At 34.0% G+C, this 27,444-nt stretch overlaps 2 protein-coding genes across 11 annotated transcripts in view; one reads left to right on the top strand and one right to left on the bottom strand.

The window, feature by feature from the left end:
- The window catches only part of LRBA (LPS responsive beige-like anchor protein), a 705,137-nt gene that overhangs the window by 603,432 nt on the left and 74,261 nt on the right, over window positions 1-27,444 (top strand). For all 10 annotated transcript variants that reach the window (XM_070504873.1, XM_070504881.1, XM_070504880.1 and 7 more), the window contains one exon: window positions 25,856-26,023. In XM_070504873.1, coding sequence (XP_070360974.1) covers window positions 25,856-26,023 — 168 coding nt within the window. The remainder of the gene's footprint in view (window positions 1-25,855; window positions 26,024-27,444) is intronic.
- DCLK2 (doublecortin like kinase 2) overlaps window positions 12,771-27,444 on the bottom strand; it is a 229,018-nt gene continuing 214,344 nt past the window's right edge. Inside the window, exon 17 of the mRNA XM_070504887.1 lies at window positions 12,771-12,907. Within this exon, the coding sequence (XP_070360988.1) occupies window positions 12,848-12,907 (60 nt within the window). The 3' untranslated portion in view covers window positions 12,771-12,847. The remainder of the gene's footprint in view (window positions 12,908-27,444) is intronic.

Below are 27,444 nucleotides of genomic sequence, written 5' to 3'. Positions count from 1 at the left end.
TGAATAAGTGAATAATTTGTCTTTCTCTCCCCCAACCCCCACCACCTCCCTGCTGAGCACAGGTTTCTTACACATAGGAGACTTCAGCAGATATGTCTTAAAATTTTATGTTAATTGAATTCTAGCAGGGGAAAGAACATGTACCAAGACAAAGAAGTAAGGTAACAAGTTATTTTGGTTAACAATGATCCATTTTGACTAATGTAAAGACGACAGTATGCAGTTGAAACCTAAGACCATAAAGGGAGTTTGAGGTCAGCTATTTTGAGGGACTCGAATGCCGTGATAACGAGCTGGATTTAGTCTATGGCCGAAGAGAACCATTTAAGAATTTTGTTGAGTGGAGTGGTATGACTAAAGTTCCAATTTAGAAAGTTTACTCTGGTGGTATCCTATAGGATTGAATGGAGCAGGGATAATTGACAGTTGTGAAATCAATTTAGGAGACTTTTTCAGATGTCCAGATAATATGGGCCTGAAGCAGAATGGTGGCAGTGGGAATGTGTGGCAGAGAAGACAAAGAAACATATAGGTAGAATTTGTAGGATTTTGAATCTGAGTAGAAATTAAATGGTATTCTAAAGTTTTGAAGGTAGGTGACTAGAAGATGGTGGTGAAATTAACAGAAATGGGGAAGTCAGGAAGATGATAAGATTTTGGAAATAAACAGTGATGTTCATTCTTGGACAGGTTGAGTTTCAGGTGTTGGTTCTAGATATGGAGCAGAAGTCGCAAACTTGTAGCCCATGGGCTGTGTAAACCTGCAGAAATGTTTTTTGTTTGACGTGGTATTGTTCTTTATCTAAAATGAATTTTTTTTTCACCCTCACTCTTTAGCTAATAGATTGATTATTATTTTCTCTCCTAGCACTTAGAAGATACTGTAATTACATTAGGTTCTTCTTTTGTTGTCACTATTGAGAAATCTATCGGCTGTTCCTTTTAACGTTTTTCCAACTGTCTAATATTTAGGAGTTTTGTTATGATGTATCTAAGTGTGGATTTGTTTTTATTCTGCTTGGGACTCATTTTGCATCCTGAATCTAAAGATTTGTGTCTTAAGTACATTCTGGAAAATTCCTAGGAATTATCGCTTTGATACTGTCTCCTTCCCATTCTCTCAATTTATTCTTGGTAGAATTTCTTTTAGGTCTATATTGGCCCTTCTTATTCTGTCATACATGCCTACAAAGCCTGTCTTTCATATTTTCCATTTTATTATTTCTCTGTGTTCCATTCTCATAATTTCCTCATGTTTTTTAGATGACGAATTGTCTCTTCAGCTATTTCGAATGTCCTGTTAAAGCAGTCTACTGTAAATAGAGTGACTATATTTTTCATTTCTAGAATTTGTTTGGTTCTTTTTCATATCAACTTTAAAAATCTTATGTCTCCTTTTCTTATATTCTCATTCCTTTTATGTCTTTAATAACTTAAAACATTTAATTTAGGAGCCCTATTCAGTATTACTGTTATCTGTAGTTCTATTTGTGCTATTGGATGACTCTTTCTCATGGTAGTCTGTTTCCTCATATATTTGGTAATTTTGGATTGTATATTTACCTTTAGGAGAGCTGTTACCTGTTAGAATCCTTGATTGATAGTATGCCTCTCCAGAGTGTTTTGCTTTGCCTCTTCCATGTATCATAGCCTGGGACCAGCTTATGTATAAATTTCAGACTACTTGGTTATACTTTTAAATTTCAACTCTATGTAAGGGACAGACATGTGGATATAAATTCCTGGGGAAAGCTTTCCTACCCAAAGCCCAAATCAAGACAGATAAGCTTTTCCGTATAGCCTTCTTTTGGTAGATAGCTTTTTTTTTTCTGGCCCTCCTTTTCTCTGAGGATATGAATCTTTTCAGCTTCCAGTTTTATGTATGGAGAAATCTCACTTCCAACTTACTCCTCCTCACCAACCTAAGAGAGGAACCAGGGTCTCCTCTACTTTTTCTACATGGGCATTAAAACCAAACTCCTCAGTGACTGAGCCTGGAAAAAACCACCCAGGGGCTATCTTTACCTGTTTATGACTCTCTAGTACAGTTTTTCTAATTTTATTATTGTTTGTTTATGACTCTGGGGGATTTCTTTTGCTGTTTTCTTTCTAACTTAGTTTTCATTTAAAAGTTTATTTATTTTTTCTTTTGTAATTGATAGACACAACAACTGAGTGCAATGTGTGATTCTGGATTTGATCCTAGAACAGAAAAAGGGCATTGGGGAAAAATGGTAAAAATCACAGTCTCTGCATTTCAGTTAAGTATTGTAGCAATATAGGTTTTCTGATTTTGATGATTGTATGATTATTGAGTTGTTAACATTTGGAAATGCTGGGTGAAGGGTATACATGAACTGTCTATACTAGTTTTGCAGTTTTTCTGTAGGTCTAAAATTATTTCAAAACAAACTTTTTAGGGGCCAGCCCCTTGGCTGAGTGATTGGGTTCATGCACTCTGCTTTAGCAGCCCAGGGTTTCACCGGTTCAGATCCTAGTCGCAGACATGGCACCGCTCATCAGGCCGTGCTGAGGTGCCATCCCACATAGCACAACCAGAGGCACTCGCAACTAGAATATACAACTGTGTACTGGGAGTCTTTGGGGAGAAACAGAAGAAGAAGAAAAAAAAAAGATTGGGAACAGATGTTAGCTCAAGTACCTATCTTTTAAAAACAAAAAACTTTTTAGAAAGCATGTTTGTTTTATTTTATTCAGCACTTCTGAGTGTTTTGTAGTGAGAAGGTTTTCAAGTTTATTTCTGAAATAAACTACCTGATATTTTAATAAAAGAAGTTGATTGCTACCATTAAAAAAATAAGAGATCCCTTCCTCTCCCCAATTTAAATTTCTAGACTTTCTTTAAAAGTTAAAATATGTGACTGCGCTGGAACTACATTACTGCAAGGCAAAATCAACTGGAGCTAAGTGATTTATAGATAGGCATATCTCTCTAGTTGTCTGCAGCCTCTCTCTTTCTAGTGTTTTATATCCAGTTTGCCTTGTTAATTTATTTTTACCTACCTGGATTCTATAGATATTTAAATATGCAACCTTTGGTCTAGCACTTAGGTGAGACATCAGTGTTAGAGATAAAGATCTGGTGCTCATCTATACTGAATGATAGTTAAGGTAGAAGAAGTTCGTAACTCTGTCTTAGAATATTAGGCGTAGAGACAAGAAATCCAGGGACAAACCCTGGGAAACAGTTTTCTTCTGAGAGCAAGAAGAACCGATAGAAAAGATATCAGTAACAAGTAAGAATGTATAGTGTTAAAAGTAAGAAGGGAGAGTATTTCAAGAGGCATTGGATGGTTAAAGGTATGCTTCAGAGTGATCAAAAGTACCAAATCCTGATGTGATAATATGCTTTTAGTTTGTTAGTAGATATGCTTGTTATCCTTCTTCCTCTTCTCCCTCCTCTTAGTCATTACCCCGACTCTCTGCTCTGCTCTCCTTTAAGGCCTGAAAGGCTGATCAGTAAGGATTGCAAATGTCAGGCAGGAGATAAGAGAGAGAACAGGATAAGAAAGAGGTCACATAATATTTTTTGGTTTACTGTCTTCCTGCTTCAAGACCGTAGACCCTCTACAGCTATAGCTACATCAATGTAGTTTCCCTTCCATTACTTCAGCACTCAGCAAGCTCTAGTAATAATAGTTTTTCCCCTTTCTCCTTCAGGCCTATGGGTTGTAATGCCCTCTCACTGTTACAAGTCTGCAGGTTCCTCACAATACCTTGTTGGTTCCCTTGACCCTGTATGTGAGTGGAACCTTCATCAGAATCCCATCCCATTGTACTTTTCTGTTTCCTGCTAGGACCTGACCAATACACTGGGTCTGTTAGTTATCATATAGGTTAAGCTCTTCTCTGTTATGTTTAAGCCACTGAATCTTGGAATCTTATTATTTCTCTTTCACATACCCAAGACTTATATACTTCTAATTTGTTACTAGTAATATTATTTAGGATCTCCCCATTTTTCTCTCATGTAAGGAGAAAAGGAATCTAAAACTGAGAGTGAATCTGCCAGTTGTAGCATGTGACTTCCATCTCTGGGTCCAATATGGGTCTAGTTTGCTTCCCTTCCCAGCTGGTAGAAAGAGGGAAAGGAAACAGGCCAGTTCCTTTTGAGATGAGCAACCCAGAAGTGAAACATACTACTTCTATTAAGATCTCATTAACCATGACTTGGTCACATGGCCTCATCAAGTTAGAAGGGAGAGCAGTAAATGTTTCTCTAGCTAAGTAAGATTTTTATTATTAAAGAAAGTAAGAATGGGTATTGGATGACAAATTGCTGTCTCTGCCACAATAGTTCACTCTCTTAGAGGGAGAAAACTTTTATTCAGACTTAAAGGGGAGAATATTGGCAACTTGCAATAAAGAATTTCAATAGAGTGTGGTGAAATCTAGATTTCAAGGAGTTGAGGAGTGAAGGCATGAGAGATTGTGGAGTGAGTGAATATGGCCTCTTTTGAGAAGTATGATATCCAATGAAAGAAGAGGTGATTCTGGGATGGTAAGAAACTTAAAGGGAAGATTCTTTCTAGGTAGCAGAATCTGAGTAGTCTCAGAGAAGGAATAACTTAGAAGGGGAGAAATTGAAAATTTTTATAGGTATGTAGCATATTTTTAGAAGATATGAGGACATTGAGTTAATATAGAAAAATGGAAGACGCTTCTTACTCTTAACGCACAGGACAAAGAGGAGAGATAGGGTTGAAATATAAACATTTTGCAATGGAGAAGAATAAAATAAAAAAATTATAATGTCCTCTTTTAAAATCAAAGGCTAGATAATCTAATGAGAAAGAAAGTGAGGCAAGTATGCAATTTAGGGCAGCCACTGAAGGGAGTATGACATTTGTGAACTGGAAACACAAAAATAATCAGAGTAGAATTTGAGGCCCAGGTGAAGTTGGAGAGCTTGGATTTATAGTAAAATTATTGGTATATATATATTGATTTTTCTGTAATAAAGCATGGTAGCCCATGTATAGAAGCTAGAAAAATAAATCATGGGATTTACTAAGATTAAGGATTAACAAAGTAGGTATAGGAATAGTGAAGTTGGTGAGAGTCTAGATTGCTTGTGAAAATCTAGTTGAAAATAACCACCATAGGGTCTGTGTGGGTTAAACAGGTCAAGCAGTTCTGAGGAAAATATATACTGGAAGATGTGTTAGTTATCTATTGCTATGTAACAGATGACTTCAAAATTTAACACCTAAAACAACAATAGGCATTTAGTATCTCACTTAGCGCCTTTGGGTCAGGAATTTGGGCGTGGCTTAGCTAGGTGTTTCTGGCTCTCTCTCTCTCTCTCATGAAATTGTAGTCAAGATGTTTCCTAGAGCTACAGTCATTCAAAAGTATGACTAGGGCCGGAAGATCTGCTTCTAAGATGACTCACTCACATAACTGGTGAGTTGGCAGGAGACCTCAGTTCCTCACCACATAGATCTTTCCAGAGAGTTGCTTAGGTTTCCCCACCATATGGCAGCTGACTTTCCTTAGAACAAGAGGTCCAAAATAGAGGAGAGTGTGAGGCACAATATCTTTTATGACTTAGTCTGGAAAGCCCCGCTGTGTCATTTCTGCAGTATCCAATTGGTTACACAGGTCAGCCGTATTCAGTGTAGGAGGGAATTAGCAAGAACATGAGCACCAGCAGGTGAGAATCATCAGGGGCCATCTGGGAGGCTGACTACCAAAGAAGGGGAACTGGATGGGGAACTGACATCTAGTAAGAACTTACTCTGTAACAGGCATTTAGTGAAATTCTTGTAATAATTTTATGACGAATGTGTTCTTTTTGCATTTTAGAAATGAGTAAATTGAAGCTTTAAGAACTTAACTATTGCCCAAGATTTTGTAACCATTTCAGCCGGGCTTGGAATCCAGATCTGTTAGCCTGTTCTCATGATATTTTATCATATGGAAAGAAAATATGGTGTAATGCTTTGGTACTTCTACTTTGGAGACATAAGGTTGTTTAGGAATTAATCGATATAATTTATGTTAATTATCATAGCACTCAAATGAATAGTAAACCAGTACCGGCTGTTTTTATTCTCATACATCTTTGTAATTTAAGAACTAAAAGATGTTAGAAGAAGTGAGGATAAAGGGCATGTTTGACAGGAAAATTAACTGGCAGAAAAAGATGTTATGGTAATTCAAGGACATTTGGATTTGAATTGCTTGGCTTTTTAAGTCAAAAGTATATTAATGCTTAAAGCTGACTAAAGTGAGCAGAGAAGGAAGACTTCAAGAGAAAAACAGTACGAATTCTGAAAGTACAAAGAATGATGACAGCGAATAGAACTATGAACCAAAAGACAAATAATTGAAGGAAATAGATATGTTTCATAAAAGTGGTTCATAATTTGCTTAAGAATAATTTGATAAAATATTAAAATTGAGAATATAGACAGTATTTTAAGTGTTATGATACCTTTAGTGATAATTAATGCAAACTACATTTTTACCTCACAAATATGTAAAACAAGGTATTTCTTTAATATTATTTATATATTTTTATGAAAGGTTATACTACTACTTAAGCTTGCTTTATGCTCTCAGCTCTCTGCTCTTAAACCCTTTTGTAAATACTTGTTTTCCATCTGTGTCTTCATTGGACTGGGAGCTCTTACAGGACAGGTACAAAATGCCTCAATTATCTTTGTCCCACAGTGCATAGCACAATGCCCCAAACATAATATTAGATAAATTAGTGGCTTGTCAGCTCTTATTTTCAACTCTGCTGGAAAGGAGATATATTATATTCATACTGGGATGTGCTCATATAAGTGATATGAAAAGTATGATTTTAATATTTATTAATGTGTCTAATTTTATAGGCTGTGGCACACTTGGTAGGAATGAAGGCTCTGAGAATCTTCTTTTGAGTAGGGTAACCGTATTCCTTGCATTTCCAGAAGTAGCTATTGAAGCCCCTAATACGTACCAATAACTGTCTTAGGCATGGGATCCAAAGATGAATGAGCTGTGACTCATGTTTTTAAGTAACTTATAGTTGAACAGAGGAAGAGGTAGACATATAGACATAATTTTTACAAGATTAATCAACTTTATTTTTTAGAGCAGTTTCAGTTCTATGGAAAAATTGAGCAGAATGTAAAGAGAGTTCCATATACACCCCTCATTCCCCCCCACCCTGCTCAATTCTCCCTATTATTAACATCTTGCATTAGTGTGGTACACTTATAACAATTAATGAGCTAATAATGATACGTTATTATTAACTAAAGTCCATATTTACATTAGGATTCGCTTTTTGTGTTGTACATTCTATGGGTTTTGATAAATGTGCAATGACATACATCCACCATTATAGTATCACACAGAATAGTTTCACTGCTCTAAAAATCCCCTGTACTCCACCTATTCATCCCTCCCCTCTTCTCCTACCCCAAACCCCTGGAAATCACTGATCTTTTTATTGTCTCCATAGTTTTTCCTTTTCCAGAATGTCATGTATTTGGAATCATACAGTATGTAGCCTTTTCAGATTGGCTTCTTTCACTTAGCAGTATGCATTTAAGGTTCCTCCATGCCTTTTCATGGCTTAATAGCTCATTTCTTTTTATTGTGGAATAGTATCCCATTGTATGGATATACCCCTGTTTATTTACCCATTCAGTTATTGAAGGACATCTTGGTTGCCTCCAAGTTTTAGCAATTACGAATAAAATTGCTATAAACATTCATGTGCAAGTTTTCATGTGGAGATAAATTTTCAGCTCCTTTGGGTAAATACCAAGGAGTGCAATTGCTGGATCATATGGTAAGAGTATGTTTTGTTTTGTAAGAAACTGCCAAACTGTCCTCTACTGAATAATGTTGCTCCACTAAATATTTTTTTTTAATTTACTTTGGTAAGTTTTAAGATAGAGTTATCATAGTGGTGGTATTAAGGTAGAGGAATCATAGTTAACAAACATATAAAGTAGTTAAAAGAAGATAGGAATAGGGGCCAGCCCGGTGGTGCAGCTGTTAAGTGCGCACGTTCCGCTTAGGTGGCCCGGGGTTCATCAGTTCGGATCCCAGGTGCGGCCATGGCACTGCTTGGCAAACCACGCTGTGGTAGGCATCCCACATATAAAGTAGAGGAAGATGGGCATGGATGTGAGCTCAGGGCCAGTCTTCCTCAGGAAAGAGGAGGATTGGCAGCAGATGTTAGCTCAGGGCTAATCTTCCTCAAAAAAAAAAGAAGAAGATAGAAATAGAGCAGTCATGAGGACTGCACTAAGTGATAGTTATAGTAAAAGAGAGAGAGATCAAGAAAATGTCAGCATCAACATTTGTAGAATGGATATTTGAGGCTTGGAATAAAATTCCAGAGGTAATAGAGAATTCTTTTTTAAAAATGCTGCCTTACTAATGCTCCTAAAGGCACTGAGGACAATACTGTGTGGAAGAGCACAGACTTCAACAACTTTGAGTCAGGAAGTAATTCAGAAGAGTTGGACTCTGAAACAAAACATTTTACAAATAATCAATTTATTTCATTTATGTTTTCTTTTTTACATATGTACAATACTTAAAATCTATGTCTAAAAAGTCTGATAGCTGTTTCAATCAGTGTAAAATTAAAATTCTGCATGATAAAGCATTTTGTTATAATTATTTTACAGTTTTTTAAATTTCTTAGCAATACATAAAAGTTCATGTAACAGCCAATGGAGGTTTAGGTCTATGAAATTAGTACATTTTACTAGGCATGATATGTTTATATATATATTCAATGGATTTCAACCAAAGGTCATTGTACCCCTAGAGCTGTCACAGCAATATCTAAACATTTTGAACTAGTACTTTTACCTATAAAAAGGCAAAATGGGCTAAAATCTAGTTCCTGTGCTTTTAGCTAAATTATATCGGATCAGTGCCATGTGGGTTATCTCATTCTAATCAGAAGGTCTGGCAGACATATACATCTCTGTCAAATGTATTTGATAACATTTGATTATTTGATAACATTTTTCAAAATATGTTGCCCACAGAGAGGAGAAACAATGAAATAATAAAAAAGAGATGATATTCCTTGAGAAGAGGACCTCTTTAATATGTAGTATTTTAATAGTATCCATTTCTTATTTTATACCAAGTAACACTTACCTTTGGATCTAAATTCACTGTCTCAAAAAGCTGCCCATCTACTAGAAATATCGAGCTGTGTAACTAGTGTTTAAATGATCTGACTCAAGTTTCATTCATTAACAAAAAAACAAAGAACCAGCCAAATTGGAACTATCAGCTTCTGAGTCCGCAGTCCCTTATCCCCACAGTCCATGCACTCTCAGATATTTAAACACTCAAAAAAGTTTAATCCATTTTCAGGCTGTGTTCCAGTAGATCCAAGTGTGGTACACAAAAAGACATCCATCCTGTTAACATGAGTGCAAGGAAGAGAACAATTAGATAATGCACTAATGTTTTTAGATGTGTACATAAGAAGCTCTTTTTAGAGCATGTATAAATTAAACTGGATTGGGTTCATAGTATTTTCTTCCTTCACAGCTATCTTTCCAAGAAGTATGATAAAGTAAAATATAAACACCACATGAGAAGTTAACTGGTTTCTAAACATTTCATTGATTTGTTTTTTTAAATAAACAACTGATCATTGTTACCTTTAGTGGGGGTGAAGTTTCTCCTCAGGTCATTACATAATGAAAGTAGATTTTAAATGTTTTTATATATTTGATAGAGTCCAAATGCTTCAGTAGTGGTTCTGACTTAAATACTGTTTAAAATTAAGCTTTTTTGTTGGACTGTATGCTATTACTCTGTGGATGCTTTCCAGAATGACAGTATGATGCAATACAGTAAATAGGAATCAGACTTTCATTTAAAAACATGATATCTTAATGGACAATTTTGCTTTACAGTTTTTTTTTTTTCATTTTTAGAGAAGTATCTGAGGTTTTTAGCTACATGTTTGAATAGTACTACTGATGGGAACATTTTCTGAAGCTTAGATGATGAACAGTGGGTTTTTGTGAAGGTAAGCAGTGACTTAGGAGTACTGTAATTCCTCCCTTCCACAAGAAGTGAGAATTGGGATCTTAGAGGACCAAGCAGCACAGAGTACTGTGAAAATCTGGAACCTGGCACCTTCAGAGAATGAGAATTAACTCCTGAGTCGTTAATGGCTGAGTTTAGAGGACCACTCACTCTCCTTGTATTGCTTTAAATCCTTTTAAATAGCACATAGTGGCCTTTTTAATAATATACTGTTTCTCAGTCTATGCCTTTTTAATATTGCCATTTCTAAAATTATAGAAAATAACCAAAGATAGAATTTAGCGGTTATATTGATAATCTTAAATCTACTTATGTTCCCTTTGTTGATATTAAAGTCATTATCAATATTTATAAGGAGAATCTTCTTCATAGAAGAAATGTGAAAGAACTAGCTAAAACATTTGGATAGACATTTACTTCTCTCCTTGTGCTTTTTATTGGAATACATTGCTAAAAGTGGTTTGGGGTATAAGCAAATTACTTCATTTTGCTTCTAGAAGCTGAGCTCCTAATAGCTTTTAAATTTATACAGTTTTTGTTTAACTGTCAAAACATTTAATTATATCATGCCCAAAGGTGTAAAGCTGTCAAATAAATCTGAGTTTAGGCATAAACATTCACTAAGTTACATGTGCTACCACACCGTAGTTGTTACTGGGCAGCTTGGGAACCTGTTTTAGGGGGAGGGGTGTGTCGAGGAACATTAACTCAGCAGGTACAGAACAACATTGGCCCACTGAATTGATGATTACTTGTAAAACAGCAGGTAGTAATGCCCCTAGTCTTTGTAATTCCCCTCTTTGTAAAATAAAGCAGACTAAAGTGTGGTGGATTCTTTGGCTCAATTTGCACTGTAAGTAAGCTGTCATTTTTACAAAAATATGTACTCTTTCTTTTCTTGCCTCAACATTATTTTTTGCTTTATCTTCAAAAACAAATGTACCCCATTCATAGTTTATACCCTTCTCCCTTACTCATGAGTCTCTTGCTGTAGTAAGAATGATCCCAGTGGCACTTATAAAGGCAGTATTGACACTGATCAATAATTAATTATTATATAAATGTAAAGTTTTCTATGTAAAACATTTTTCCAGCTTTATTGAGTATGATTGACAAGTAAAACTGTATATTTAAGATGTACAATGTAATGTAAAACATTTTTAAAGAAGGGAACGTACGAAAATTTTAATTATCTTTATTTGGTTATTTCATAAGTAAAAATTTTTTGTATTTGATAACATTATTTGGAGGTAGATTGTTAGCATAAATACTAATGCAGACTTCGCTAGTGCAAAATTCACTAAGAGGTAGGGGGGTAAAGTAAATTAGTTCTACTTTGAAGCTTTTATTTTCTTCCCCTTTCAAAATGAATGGGAAGGCCCTTGAGAGGCCCTTGAATGAAAGCTGCTTTTCATTAGTGCTACCAAATACCTACTTGAAAGAGTTGAGTTCTAACTGAACACCCGCACAAGAGAAAGGGAAAGCTTCCTTTTTCTACCGGAGGACCATCAGCTAAATAGCTCTTGGCTTCTCTTTTCCAATCAGGTGGTTTCACATCAGAGTTAATTACTCCAGTCATTTATTCTAATCACCCTCCTCTTATGGCTAGCTGCATTCTGTCATGGGGTGGCATCGTTTGAAGCCAGTTAAGTTTGAAAACCACTGCAGGGTACTTGAGGCTCATTAGTGAGGCCTATCCATGCCTGGCTTTGGATTTGCTCCCTGATTAACTCTACATCTCACTGCCTTGCTACCTCCTCCGCCGTCCACCAGCCCCCACTCCTAAATGCAGTTGCTCTAAACAGGAATGTTTCAATTAACTCTTGCCTTGCTGTTTTTCTTTTCACCTACATATTTAAGAAAAATTTAAATGCTTATGTTGCTAATAATATAGTCAATAGATTCTACCTTATAACTGCATCCTTTGAGTTGAAATTAACTGAAATGGTAGACATTCTACAAAGAAAAGTTATATTTTTGAACAACAAAGGAGGAAAATGGTGTCTCTCAGAATGAATACATCTATGTCCTTGATCCAATTCTCCTAAATTAATAAAGGTAGTGATTCCAACTCTGATTTTACAGTACTCTAGTGTGTCTTACTGGATTTTCATAGGAGTTATCAGAGAAGCTTAAAAAATATTTCAAAACAGATTTATTTGTTTGCCATTGTTTATTGTTATAGTAGTTTAATTTAAAAGTGTTTGTGGAGTGGCACATTTAAGAGAGATTAAAATCACAAAAGCAAATAATGTTTGTGCTATACTTTTTAAAAAATAAAAGAAAGAAAAATGTGTAATCAGTGTTATGAGTAGATAGTTTGAGACAATGTTATTACATGAAAGTATTTAAAACAATTTCCAAAAATTAACAAAAACATATCAAGTTTCGTAGTTAAATGAAAATGTTTATTTAAATAGGAAATAAGAGAAATTTCCTCTGTTCTTTTTGCATGATAGTTTGATTTAAAGAAATCAACTAGTTCATGTGTCAAAACAAAATATGATACACATTAGAATACATGAAATCACATTCTTACAACTTGCTGATGTCCCTGGATGTTCAGAAATTAACAGAATGAACTCTTATTGCTAATTCTCATCCCAAAATAGTTTAATGCAAGAATCTTTAGACTTAGCAATTAACAAATATGTTAGCGTTCTCTTTCTCTAAAGGCTGATTTTTTTAACTTGATTTTTAAAATTCTCCTAATGAATATACAGTTAAATTATTGAACAAGAGGCCTAGAATATAAATTTGTTATTCAGCTCTGTAAATACTTATTGAGTGACTACCATGTGCTCAGCTCCAAGGATGCAGATATAATCTCTTCCTTCCAGGAATTCACATTCTAGTGAGAAAGACAGAAAAATAAACTGTAAAACAGGGTGAAAGTTTTAGTTTTAAAAAGGCATGTGTAAAAGCAAAAACCAGTTGAAAGAACAATAGCATCTGTAAATAAAGCCTCCAGGTCGACATGGCACATCAGATTTAATATATACTCAGCAATACTTAATACTAGTGTTAACAAATTATATATGTGAAACTGATTAAAAATAATTCTTAGTATAAAGTGGTTTCATATTTTTAGAATTTTCATAATGTAGCTTTGGCAGATTTTTCAAAAGGATGTGTATTGGTTAATAACATGGCTTTAGGAGTCAGATCTGGGTTCAGGTTGCAACTCTGACATTTACTAGGTATGTGGCATTAGGCAATTTACTTAGCATTCTTAGCCTCATTTGCAAAACAGTTTTTAAAAATGTAGTGCTCATCTCATAGGATTATTGTGAGGGTTAAATAAAATAATCCATGTAAAACATTTAGCATAAAACTGGGCATATCATAAGCACTCAGTAAATGTTAAGTGCTGCTGTTATTGTTATTATATTGTTGTTTAGTTGGTCAGTGAATTTCTTCCAAGTTGACCTTCAGATAAATTTTCCTTGCATAATGTATTGTCTTTCTAAAGCCTTTGTCAAGTTTATGATTGACAGCATTTGCATCCGTCTTTCTGACATTGTTCAGGGAAAATGAAACCTGGAAAGATGACACTCTAATACCCACTTCATTTTTTCTTCTTTCGATGTAATCATCCTACCCTACATATGATTGTATGGTTAACAAAGTGAGATATCTCATTTGCAATGGCTAGTAATCACAGAAATTCTTCACATTTTCTAAAACTCTGCCAAATTAGCACTGTATCAACTGAATAAAGTTTCTGTGGTCAGTTTCATGCTTCTTATACAATGCTTCAAGATCAGAGTCCCTCAGCATAGACACTGAATTGTACGAAATCACAAGAATTTCTTAAATGCCATTCATTCATTCAACAGACATTTATTAGAGGCCTACTGGGTAATTAGGTCTGTGATCACAAAATTGGAAGATATGACATCTGGCCTTTGGGGCTGTCGTTATGAAGATCAAACAGGCATGACAGTAACTAATTAGAGAAATAGATTAAGTGATGTATTTATTTATTCATTCAATAAATATTTTGTGAGTACCTACTACTTAGTCTTTGGGTAAATAGCATTGAGAAAGATCGCACAGTACCTGCCCTTATGGAACTTATTGTTTAGTGAGGGAGATGGACAATAAGTAAGTAACAAAACAAATAAATATATAGCTTGTGATAATATATAATGTAATATAACAAATAATATAATACTTGTGGTATGTACCATGAAGGAGAAGCACAATCATTGAAGCATTTAACATTTTATTTATTTTATGTGTGTGTATAATTTTTAGAAATATTTTTTAATTGAGATATAATTGACATATAATATATTATTGTTTCAGCTATACATCATAATGATTTGATGTTTGTATATATTGTGAAATGATCACCACAAGTCTAGTTAACATCTATCACCATACGTAGTTACAATTTTTTTTTTTTTACCCTGAGACCAAAAGAGGAAATGACTTATTTTGCTTCCTGGGAAGGTTGGGGAAGGCTTAACCGAGGAAAGTACATCTGATCTTAGTCTTTAAGAATGAGTAGGAGTTTGCTAGGGAGGGAGCAAGATGATGGAAAGGGTATTACAGATATAAGAAGCAGTGTGGGGGCCAGCCCAGTGGCGCAGCGGTTGTGTGTGCACGTTCCGCTTTGGGTGGCCCGGGGTTCGCCGATTCGGATCCCGGGTGCAGACATGGTACAGCTTGGCAAGCCATGCTGTGGCGGGCGTCCCACATATGAAGTGGAGGAAGATGGGCATGGATGTTAGCTCAGGGCCTGTCTTCCTCGGCAAAAAGAGGAGGATTGGCAACAGTTAGCTCAAAGCTAATCTTCCTCAAAAAAAAAAAAACAAAAGAAAAAGAAGCAGTGTGAACAAATATTTTGATGGTATAGTATGGTATATGAGCTAAACTTGATTCAGAAGGTAGAATGTAATATGTGTGTAAGAAAACTGTGAGCAATACCTATGGAAAGATAAAACTAGAGGCAGATTATATGAACAATGTTTAATACCTTGTAAGTAGTATGGACTTTTTTCTTTGGACTTTCTCTGGCTGAGCTCCAGGTCTACAGAAATGGAAACTCTGTAGGTGGGAGTCCAGCAATCTGTGATTTAACAAGTACTCCAGGTACTTGTTTTAGTGCATGTTAAAGTTCCAGATCCGCTACTTTAGGGAAAGGAGAAACACTGAAAACTTTAAGGAGAGTAGTGACTTGCTCAGGTTTTAGATAGAAATTAGTATGGAAAAGGGATTGAAGAGGGAGATTTTAGAGATAAAGAGAACAATTGGGATAGTGTTAGAATAATTGAAGCAAGACATACTGAAGCACAGAACCAAAGATAGTCACAGTGGAAGGAAAAGAAAGAATGAATTTGAAAGATATTTTGGAGGCTTATTGTCTGATTAGGTAAGGTTTTGGAGGGAAAAGAAAAAGGAGAAGTCAAGATGACTGCCAGATTTCTAAATTAGCTGACTGGGTGAAGGACTGCATTCATGATCAACAAAGCATGAAAGGAAGCAAGTTTAAGAGGAAAAACTGTTCATTCGTTTTTTGATATATTAGGTTTGAGTTACCTGAGGCGCACACCAAAAGAAGTAGTCTAATGGGCAGCTGACATTTTGGACTTGAAACGCTGGAGATAGTAATAATTGCTGGTTTAGGTAGTTGAAGTCTGGCTCATCTAGCCTGAGTTATATCAGAAACAAGAGCCTGGGACTGAATCCTGAGGAGAACAAACACTGAAGAGGTAGACAGAGAAAAAAGGCCCTACATTAAAAAGTGAGAAGGAGAATCAGAAAAGTAGAAAGAGAATCTGGAAGGAGGAGGGTATCAAGGAAACTTAGAGAAGAGAGATAAGAAACATAAATGCTATAATGCAGAGAGGTGAAGCGAGGGAAGATAAGCATCCATTGCATTCAGACAGTTGGACATGGTAATCCTAGCAAAAACATTTTCGGTGATGTACCTATAATAGAAAGACGAGAGATTAGTTAAGTGAAAGGGAGGTAAGGAAGCATAAATAACAAATTTACTTAAATCTCTCAAGAAGTTTAGATTGTCGATCTCATATTACTGGTGTGTTTACGGCTGCATAAAAATAATTAAACAAGACTGACCCTGTTAACTAGTCATTATTCCTTTGATAATTAAGAAAGAATCAGACCTTCAATTTATTGTGATTTAGAGATTCATAGATTGTTGTTACAGATATTAAGGAAATTCTAGAAGTGGGCCAACAGAGGCTAGTTCCATCTGCTACTAAAATAAGGTGCTTCTTATGTTTATCAATACATCCACATTGTCTACAGATTTCACATATCTGACTTTCAGCAAACATTGTGTTCCTTATACTAAATTGTAGTCTATGGCTATATGGTAGTTCTTAAAGTACATTGCTGATACAGCTGAGTGAACAATATTTAGGAACTCTAACCAAGGACTTTAAGGATGGAGAGTTTACAGATGACGTTGTAGTTGGTAGAATTAGCCCTTTATCTTTATTGTTAGAGAGGATAGTCATAGTGCCATCTTTTGAATGCTGCCACATTTCTTCAGAGATTTGTAAGTGACTAAAGAATACATGTTGCAGAGCATTATGTCAGTTTCACACTTGAAGATATTATGTTTCTGCTGTCATGCCCTAAGATACAGCCCTTCTTCATCGCACTGAGAACTGTAATGACCTCTTCAAAACTGCATCAAAGGTCATTTCTGAGTCTGCAGGTGCTTGGTGCTTTGTAAGGTTTATCTTTATTTTCAGTAGGAGAAGCTGTATTTTTTTAAAGGGTTAAATATTGTTAATCCCTGCATTCCCTTTTGTATCAAAGTGCCCTAAAAATCTGAATGCAGATTCAGTATTTGGAACCAAATAAAGCTTTACTGTTCAGTTTTGTAACCGCTAGTCGCATGTAGCTATTGATCACTTGAAATGTGGCTAGTCTGAATTGAGATATGCTGTACATTGTAAGTGTAAAATGCATACCAGATTTCTAAGATTTAATACAAAATAATAATTTTTATGTTGATTATATGTTTAAATGATATTTTATATTTTTGGTTATACTATATCAAAATTAATTTCACCTGTTTATTTTTTAAAATGTGGCTACTAGGAAATTTTAAAGTACGTACGTGGCTTGCATTATATTTTATTGGACAGCACTGGTGTAAAGTCTTGGTGGTGAATTTGAGTCAAATTTTGGTCACTTTTATCCCAAGTTTTTTTGGCTTCGACATCCCAGTATTAAACAGGAACATAGTTTAATATTTAAGTAGTATGCACATTTCTGTTATAATTAGCAGTCTTAGACCCAAAAACAGCTTAGAGTTAACTTCAAATCTATAAAAGAAAATCCAAAATATTAACACTAAGTTCAAAACTGAATTAATCTCTTACCATGTAAACTGTTCCTTCTCCAGTATGATTAACGTCCAAACTTGAGACCTGGGTGTCATCCTGAACTCCCTCTCCTTCACTTCTCACATTGGCAATCAGTTGGTGTAAGTAATAAATTAACTTAGATCTTTCTGAAGTCTGTCCCCTCTTCTTTACTCCCACTGCTACTTTCTTGAGGCTCTCAGCACCTCTCATGTAGACTATTGTAGTCATCTTAGAGATGACCTTTTGCCTCCCTGCCCTCCCTCCAAAGGAACATCTCATCTCATTATCCCCAGAATCTAGTGTAGAACAGAACCTATAGTAAAGACTCAATAAATGTTTGTTGATTGAATGGATGACAGAGCTGCTGATATTAATCAAAAGTTGCAGAATGAAAAAAGACTTTATTCCTACATAATCTATGTGTATACAATTACATACACAAAGTAATTGCAGATGTAATTCTCTTGCTGAACTTGTCAATGCTTTAAAAAATATTCAGCCATTTTTGCATTCATATTCCTTAGTTCAAGTTTTTCTTTATTGGATATTCTTGGGAGTGGTGATATAATAAGTGTTCTGTATTGCCAAGGATTTTGATTTGCCAGTGTAAGTTTATAGCAGTCAGTTCAGGGAATCATTGGTGCCATGAAGACAGCTCCTTGTTTTTGTCTGGAGTCCCCGTGGGATTAAACTACATCTGGCAATAAGTAGGGATTCTGGTCTGGTCATCTTCAAAGGCAAGAGACTGCTAGTATTTATCAGATCTATGTGGATAAGCAAATGGGAAGGGATTAAATTTTTTTGGTTTTGTTTCCTTCCTTTTGTAACTGACTATAAAATAAAACCTTCAAAAGTTCATACAGCAGATGAATACATTTTTTGATGGTTGTTGAAGAGGAAACCTATTCCTTTCTGCATATCTAGGTGGATAATTGAGAATTTTAGATTAATATTTTAATTACTTAAGTATATATTTTTATAATTAGTTTATCTTAGCATAACAGCAATTTACAATGCTCGAAAATGATTTTCTAGGGATACCTTACTAATTCTTTTTAAAGGGTTGAGCATCGCTACATCAGTTTGAAACATTTTAATATCTGTAAGTATTAGGATATCATGGTTGGCATTTCGAGGTTTTTTTGCGTATTTATCTGTATGGGAAACTACCCAAAATTACTCTCTGTGGAGAAACTTGGACCTGTCTTAGGATAGGCCACGTCCCCATCCAAGGGAAGGCGGGCCTACCTTCCAAAGATGCTTCTTTGTGTTCTCCTTATGCTCTTCACATTTTTAAGAGATAATTAGTCCCGTGACTCAGTTTAGCTGTTGAAACGTGTGGTTCTAACATTTAACTAACAAAATAAAATGGCTGCATTCCAGATACTCGTCATGGAGTGTAATCTAGAATTTACCATTCAAAGCCTCACCTAAGAGGAAATGTTTATGCAGGATCGCCTGAAGAATATGTAGTTTCTCCATTTGTCTATACTTTAAATCTATCCCAGGATTAAGTCAGTCCCTCCGAGATTCACATACCTGGATTCCATCATATTGCCAAGGGAGGAATTTCTTATCTCAGGAATAGAAATAATGTGTTTTTCTAGGCCATCTGGTTTGTTTTTACAATATGGTCATTTTTGACTCTTGTAAGTGTTCGTGTTTCTTTCTTTATGTTGCCTGCTAGAAAGCTTAGGGCCAAATACATGTGTACCTCTAACAAGTCTATAGAATTTCATGGCGTGATTTATCCTGATCTTTGCATTACTTACTTCTGTTACATTAAATTTATTTTGTCTTGATGCATATGCATCATTGTAAGTTCTGTGAACTGTTTGCTGAGCAAAGCCGTGCAAAATGCAAATAATAAAAAAATGGGTATATCCATCCTTTCATTATAGTTTTTCCCCATCAGTTCTTACTAAATAGAATTATTTTTAAAAGCTCTGTCTCCCTATGTGTGTTATACTGTAACTAGTTTAAAAATCTGTATATTATGAATTCCTAGATTTTAGATTAAGGGTGACCTAAGGTTGAAATGTTAATTAAATGTTTTAATTTTCTGTAGCTCTAAAGAAAATAGTTGGATAAAATGTCAGCATATAGGACTGTTTTAAACATTAGAAAAAAATCATCTCTGAAAAGGAGGGTAATCGTGCAAGTTTGCCTAATCCTTTTGATCTTGGCACACAGCAATACAGACTTCAGTTGAGATTAAAACTATGAATTTCAAAGGAAACATGGCCTTCAGTGTGTAAAATATATAACAGCTGGTTGACTAGTCCATTTAAAACTACACAATAACAATCGTAGACAGAATGATTCTCCTGCCAAAAGATGCACGAGTGCTTGATGGTTATATCAAGATATGATACTGACTCCCACTTTTCTTTAGTAATGATATAAAGGTAGAGTGAACAGTGTGCTGCCGGCTCCAAAATCTCTCTTCTGCCCAACAGTTCAAGGGCAGTTGAGAAGCACAGAACTCCTCTTACTGATTTCTCTATCTGCTTTTCAGCCTGAACTTCAATGTGTTGTTGACTACATTTCATTTTCTTTTTAACTGTCAGATATTATTTTTGTTCTTAACATCCCATAATTTTTTTCTCTAAATCCTTGATCCTGCTTTTTTTCTTTCCTTTTAACATTCACAATTTATTGTTCTTAATGTCACATCTTCACAATATTTTTAAGCCTCCAAAGTTAAACTTTTCTTTGTAAATAGTATAAAATTTGTTTCACATGTTTGTTATATATTAAGGTAAATATCTGAATTCTGAAGCATTGTGATATATTTGTAATCAATATGGGAGAATGTTGAGCTCTTATTAGTAGATTATAGTTCATCAAATATTTCAATATTTTCACTATTGTGTTTCACCTGAACAAGTACTCCTTAAGTAGGTTAATTAATGCATTTTTTAAAAATGAGAATTAATGTGGATTTATTATTCTGGAAAATCTCATTTGGAAACCATATTTACATCCTGAATTTTTGTCTGTCTAGTATGAAAAAAATGCTGATTTTTCTGTGACCTTGTTTTCTTGAAAATTTTTATATAATGGCAAGTTTTCTATTCTTTGAATTTCTTTCAAACAAAGAAATTTTAGGTAGATTAAAAATTTGCTGAAGTTATTTGGATTCATCACAAATTCAGAGCCAGCATTTACAGAGTTAATGTATCTTATTAGGGGGACAGGAAATCTGGCAACTATTGCAGAAACTAGACCTAATGGTGCACACAAACAATTTGTCAGTCTTCTTAAATGTGAATAGCTTTCCACAAAGTGGCTGCTCTTGCTTTGTTTGAACAGGCTAAACTTTTCCTTTTTGGACTTTAAATCTTAGAAGTGAAATGTGATCCACATATTCAATCAAAATCATTTAATTCAAAGCATATTTTGATTGGAACAAAGTTGACATGGAAAGAAACTCTAGAATAAAAAAGTTGAAAGGACTTTATATCATATATTTAGCAAGAAAATTTGAAACAGTTCTAATTAGGCTGAAAAAAACAGCTTTCTTCAATGTAAATTACAAAGGTCATATATCAATGTTAAGGAAACATTACCACTAGTGTTTGAAATCCAGCACATGCAAACATAACAGGCTAGTTCATTTTAGATCTGTGTGTGTGTGTGTGTGTGTGTGTGTGTGTAGGAAGAAGGCTGTATTATATGTATTTGAAATGAAAAATACTTAAAATTCCGAGTTCATAATGTTGTGTATTACATTCTTGCCAATCCAAACATTAGCTCTTTGAAACATATTACTATCTACGTTCAAATGAGTTGACTCTTAATTACATGTACAGTTAAAAATTTACAAACTAATTTTTATTCTTTCTTTCATTAAAAATAGGATTAAATACATCTTAGAATTAAATGTATATCCAGTCAAGAGGGTTACCCAGTGATTTTTTATTTTCTTATTTGAAACTTACAGCTATGGCATTTTGTATCTCAGAACTGGATCAAGCCTTTCAGAAACCTTGGAATGAAAGTAGCGGTATACATTTGCAGAAGTGTGTATCTGGACAGGACAGAGCTATTTCCTTCTGGTTATACAATTATTTCTATACTTAAAAGTTTGTAAATAATATTTGAACTTTTCATTTGACTTTTTATGAAAATAATTTATCCTATAGATATCAGTGGGCTTTATCTGGTTGCTCTGTAAAAATGACATGGTATGAGAACATTTAGCAAAAGTATAAATAAATATTAGCATTAATCTGGGAATTACAAGTATGAGAAACACAAATAATACACAAGGTTTCCTGGTCTTGAGGTAAACAATTATCTAATAAGTTCTTTTGTTAACTGAAATTGGTTTTCTTGATTTTACATAATTTTTACATTAGAGAAAATTTGATTGTTTGAAAATAAAAGGAAATTGCTAGTTATCTCTAAAGCATGCATAGATTAATTAAAAACGTAATTAATGACTTTTATTTTAGACATTTTATTCTCAAAAAGCTTAGAATTTCTTGGAAAAAGCAAACTATCTCTACGTAAGTTATCATATTGACTCCACTATAGGAAACAAGAATAATTTTATATAATTTTTTTATCAATAAATAATTCATTTCCTTAATGGGTTAGTTTCAGGAAAACATAGATTACATTCTTTCAGTGAGATTTATTGTTAGATATATTCATATATGTTATCATTATTTCTGACACAAGGCTACACAAATGAGTTATTTATGAATAATCTACTATTATCTTTATAATATTAAAGCTTTAATTTGTTGATGTTCTGCATCTGGACCAAACAAATGAAAGTTACTAATAAGTGTTTGTATTTGACATCTGTATACTGTACTTTTTAGCATATCTCAAGTGTTTTAGTCTCTGCTTGATAGATCTCATTAAAAAAACAGATATCAGCCCCAAGACAGTTTGTCAAGACTAATATGAGTCCCCCTGGATTGGATTGACAATTTGTGTGAGGCTTCATATGATAGTCTTTTCATAGTCTTATTTGATCCTTAACAATTGGACATTAGTCACTGATTTATTTTATAATAACTGAGATGAGTTGGATATTATTGTATTGTGTTGGACATTTTAGTGGATTTTCTTTTTTACAAATTTTACTCAGAGCACACATTGGATGTAAATGATGTATCCTGCTAGGGGAGTACTAACAATTGATTGGTTAGGTTTGAGAGCAGCATGGGAAGAATGTTACTATCCCCTAGCTGCACACCATATTTAACTCAAGTCTTAATGAGGACTGTCTGTCCTAAAGGCTTTGAAAAATCTCAGATGCTTAGCATTCCACTGACATGTTTTTATTTTTTTGTGATGAAAAATGTGGATATAAATAAATATTTTATATGAAGAATATTTTTTAAAATCTTAACATATAAAAAGAGATTTAAAGAATTTTTAATATGTTTTATGATTTATGTTTTGAATCTCAAAAACAGAAGTTATTAAAGGTAATCCCAGGGTATTCTGTTTTGAATTATTTGTATTTTTTTCCCTCAATAATTTTGTCCTGCTTGTCTTTACTTCTTCCCTCAAGTCTTTAGGAAGTGCATTTGTTTATTATTATGTACTTTTGGTTAGGCAGTTGTCATTCACTGATAGCAAAAGGACATTAAAGTCTTGAACTGACTTTGTACTGAAATGATTTTAAAACCTTTCGGAATTATCTTATATCCGTAGGAGTCATTCTTTTGGGTCCCTTTTTAAGGTATTGCAAGAAATGCTTGAAGACCACTAACGAGATTTTTACTTTCGTTTTTAGAAATTTATTTAAAGTTAATTCATGAAAGTAGCATGTTTATCAACCTCTGGAGAAGATTTTGCCAATAATTCCATGACTTACTGGTCATCCCCTTAAGTAGTGATCACATGACGGTGTAAAGGGAGGACTGACCATCACTGTAGTCATCTACATGTGTGTTTGCAGCATAATGTGAGCATACAGTGTCTTTCATTTTAGCATTTTTGCTTGACATTCTGATGTGGTGTCAAGATGTAAAGGTTTAACAGCATCTAAAGCTAACCAACTTCACCATTTTGAATGTGCATAAAGAAGTAATCAACATTAGGAAAACTCACAATTCTTTGTTTGATGACACATAAAATAAAATTGCCCTAGTTTTTAGAGCTTTAATATTGAGAAAATTCATTTATACTTCATCATTTGCTGAGCCTTCTAGAATTTTATAGTCTCAAATCACAACACCACAGACACTCAGGAGACTCCTGACTGTTTTATCTTATTAAACAATTTTGAAATCATTAATTTTTAATTAGCTTGGATGCAGGGTTTTTTTATCGTTTCAATAGTGTGTGTATATGAACTAAATGTTTTTTATTTAAACTACTGGCGAGAGTATTATTTACGTAAATAAATGTAGGTTCTTTCCCAGAGTACATCCAGCGAGTTTGCTTCATATAGTCACACTTTTTTTGTGGACTCAGAGATACTGCATGCTAATCTATTATAGTAGAGCTTTCAGCAGTTTATTAACTCAGATTTTGAACAACTGAAAAGGATGTAAGCTTGAAGATATGTATAGGTCCTTCCCTGATTGAAAGTTCTAATTAAGTGAATTGGAGAAAATTAACTGAAATTAGCTGTCAGAAAGTCACATTTAAATGAGTGATGAGCTAGTCTGGCAGTAAACATTTAAATGATATAAATTGCCATTTAAGTGTATGGTTTAATGTTTGTCATGCATTAATGTGACATGAGACTGCAGTGACAATCAAGCAGCTTGCTCTAATTTGAACATATTTAGGGCTTTTGTGTAGAGTGCATTGCACACAAATTAAGACAATTGCTGTTTTTATGTGTCACTTTAAACATGTTCCTCACCTCCCCCCCATCTCTACCCAAGGCCTAAGTTAATGAAACAAACGTATCATTTTGTGTGCAACTTGCATTAGTAGTTCCTGGATTTTTGGATTAATTTTAAATCCTTGTTCTTAAAATAGGAATTTACTTAAAGTTATTACAAGCCCTCTCTTTTTATTTCAAATAAAAAATTAAGCAGTTTTGTGCTCTCTTAGCTGTTTACTAATTTTACAAATATAGTGAGTTTTATAAGAGATGTTAAAACAGTAACTTTCCCAATTGAAACTTGGCTAAATATTTTTTAGGTGTATTTCATTTCAAGTGTACTTTGGAATACGAGAATTGCCCAGAATTTTATTTGCATATTTATTTTATATATTTTGTTGTACGTGATGTATTGTGAAGCCATGTTAATATTATTAGTTAGAGGAAATCTATTATTTGAATTCAGCCACAAACATCTTTCTTATTCATAGGCACTTATTTTAATAAAGCATATATTTACATAGTGTACACCTGTGAACTAATATCTTTTTGGTTGCTTGGCATAGAAGTTAGTCAATTCTGTTTTAAAGCCAATAGATTTATTTTTATAATATTGATAACATAGCAGCAAGCCACACCAAAAATACATCACAGCCATACACTTATTAGTCTAAAAATAAGAATTTCAGTGAGATACATCATCTGATATAACTTGGTATACTTCAAATTAAGCTTCAGAGTTTCAGTTTGAGAGCTCTGTGATTTGAATAGCATTATTTATTGATAAACTAGTCCACAATGCTAAAGTTTTATGTTGGAAAAATTTTGAACAGTTAAATAATACAAATATGAATACTTCTCTAAAAATAAGGCTGCAGTTTTTTAAACTCTTCTGTATTTATAACTTTATTAAATTCAGCAAACATTTATTGGTACCTATTGTGTTTTAGGTACGATGCTAGTAACTGGGAATGTAATGATGAACTGGAAGTAGATCTTGTGCCCAGCATTTCCACTGAGTACTTGATCATGTCCATTCATTATTTATTGGACACTGCTCTGTTAATAGCATCAAATATTTGGTCTGGTTTAATAGTAATACCTAGAATAATAATTCAGTAATTATAACTCTCTCTCCCAAGATTTAATTTGTTGGCATAAAAACTCATTTGAAATAACTAATAATTTGGTTACCGTTATTGCAGTAGACAACAAAATGCTTATATCTAGAAAAATTATAAATATTTCAAGTGGATAGTAAATGTTTAATGTTTTCACATTTGCTGTCATGAAGTAGCCTTTACATTGTATGACCTCCTTTCTTTAAAGCATAAATTGAGTACCTGCCAAGCCCTGAGTTTCAAACGTGACCAAGATAGATCCAGTCCTGGCCCTCACAGTGCTTACAGCCCAGTAGAATAATACTGAAACATGAGCAGTCTATTATAATTCACTGAGACATGTGCCAGAAAGTCTCTAATAATGAGCAAAGTAGAACAGATTCTGGTGGAAAACAGGACATCAGAATAAGTCAGTTCACAGTAAATTTAGTGTTAAACCTTACTGCTTGTTCTAAATTTCTCTATGTATTTTAAAAATAGATTCCAGCATAATAATATGATCTACACCTTTTTTCCAGGCCCTGGAGAGTGAATTTGTTTCCTGCCAGCTTCATCAATGGATTGATCTCATTTTTGGCTATAAACAGCAAGGACCAGAAGCTGTTCGATCCCTAAATGTATTCTACTACCTGACCTATGAAGGAGCTGTCAATCTGAATTCAATAACTGATCCTGTATTGAGAGAGGTAAGTTATCTGACTGGGTCTAACAGGTGTCTTTAGACTAGCAGGTACCAGGTATCATCTTCCCCATGCTTTCATTTTACTGATGATGAAACTGAAACCAGGTGGGTGAAGTGACTTAAGCAGAATAACCTTTCAGTTAATGACCAAGCTGGGACTTGAACCCAGGACTTACTTCCAACAAAATGTTTGACTCAATATACCGTGAGAGCTTTTTCAATTTGAACCTATTAAGGGATCAATAATCATATTTATAATTTTTATAAGTTTGAAGCTACTGACTAATTTAAAGTATTAGGAAAATAGTAATTAATTCATTAAAGAAATAAGATTATAAGCATAAATCTATTTAAGTGTGATAAAACAAGTACCTATTATACATAAGTACATGTGTAACTGTATAGAAGTTAATAATAGGGATGAAGTCTAAAACTTTCCTATATCATCAAACTTGGTGTTAGACATTATTGAGACTTGTTTTATCTTTGTCATTTATTGTCTAAAGTAAACACTCAACACATGGTTTTGACAAATACAGTATTCACCAAAAAGTCTGCATATAGCCTTGCTTTTTTTTTTAGTATTTTTAATTGAATGCATCCTCCTAACTCTAATATACATCATGTGCAAAGATCATAGAATTGAACAGATACAGCCTTAAATATCTGTACAATTTTAGAACATAATTATATTTAAGAAACCAAGGACTTCTGAGTCATAGGCAAAGTTGTACATCACTTTAAAAGGAACATTTGTAACAAGTAAAGTTTGTCATTTTTTACCAGCACTTGATGCGTTCCCCAATAATTCTACTTATGACCTGATCCTGTTGACAGTATGTAATAAGTACATATTTAAATATATTTGCCAATATATATTATCACCTGGTTTATGTGCTAGATACAGGCTAGTACATGGACAAAAGCACCAAGCACTAGATGTACATTTGTCTTAAAATGCATAGTTTTTGAATTGCTATTTTTCAGTTTATTTTAGAGCTAGATCAGATGAACTCTAAAAGACTCTTCCAGTTTTTCAGTTCTCTGAAAATATTCTCTCCGGGGGGGCATTTTATTTTATTAGAGCAACAATTGACTGCATCACACAGGATGCACATAGGGTTCCACATATGAAATTGAGGTTTGAGCAAACATGCCAATGGTGTCACAAAACAGTGCATAATTTCATTGTTAGACTAGAATAGCATAGGCTCATTTACTTCCTTTTTTATTGTTTTAACAATATTTGAACAGTGCTGCTTTGTTCTTTTAAATGTCCATAATTCTTCACCAAATATACCACCTGTTTTTGTTTTTTTATATTCCCATCTAGTAAGTATCCATATCTCTACATAGCTGTTATATGACTGAAATCAAAATATAAACTCCATATTATAATCTCCTGTTTTACTTATCATACCAGCA

The sequence above is a fragment of the Equus asinus genome, chromosome 3 (genome assembly GCF_041296235.1).
Source record: "Equus asinus isolate D_3611 breed Donkey chromosome 3, EquAss-T2T_v2, whole genome shotgun sequence".
Lineage (NCBI taxonomy): Eukaryota > Metazoa > Chordata > Mammalia > Perissodactyla > Equidae > Equus > Equus asinus.
This window is presented reverse-complemented; position numbering and strand designations above follow the sequence as displayed.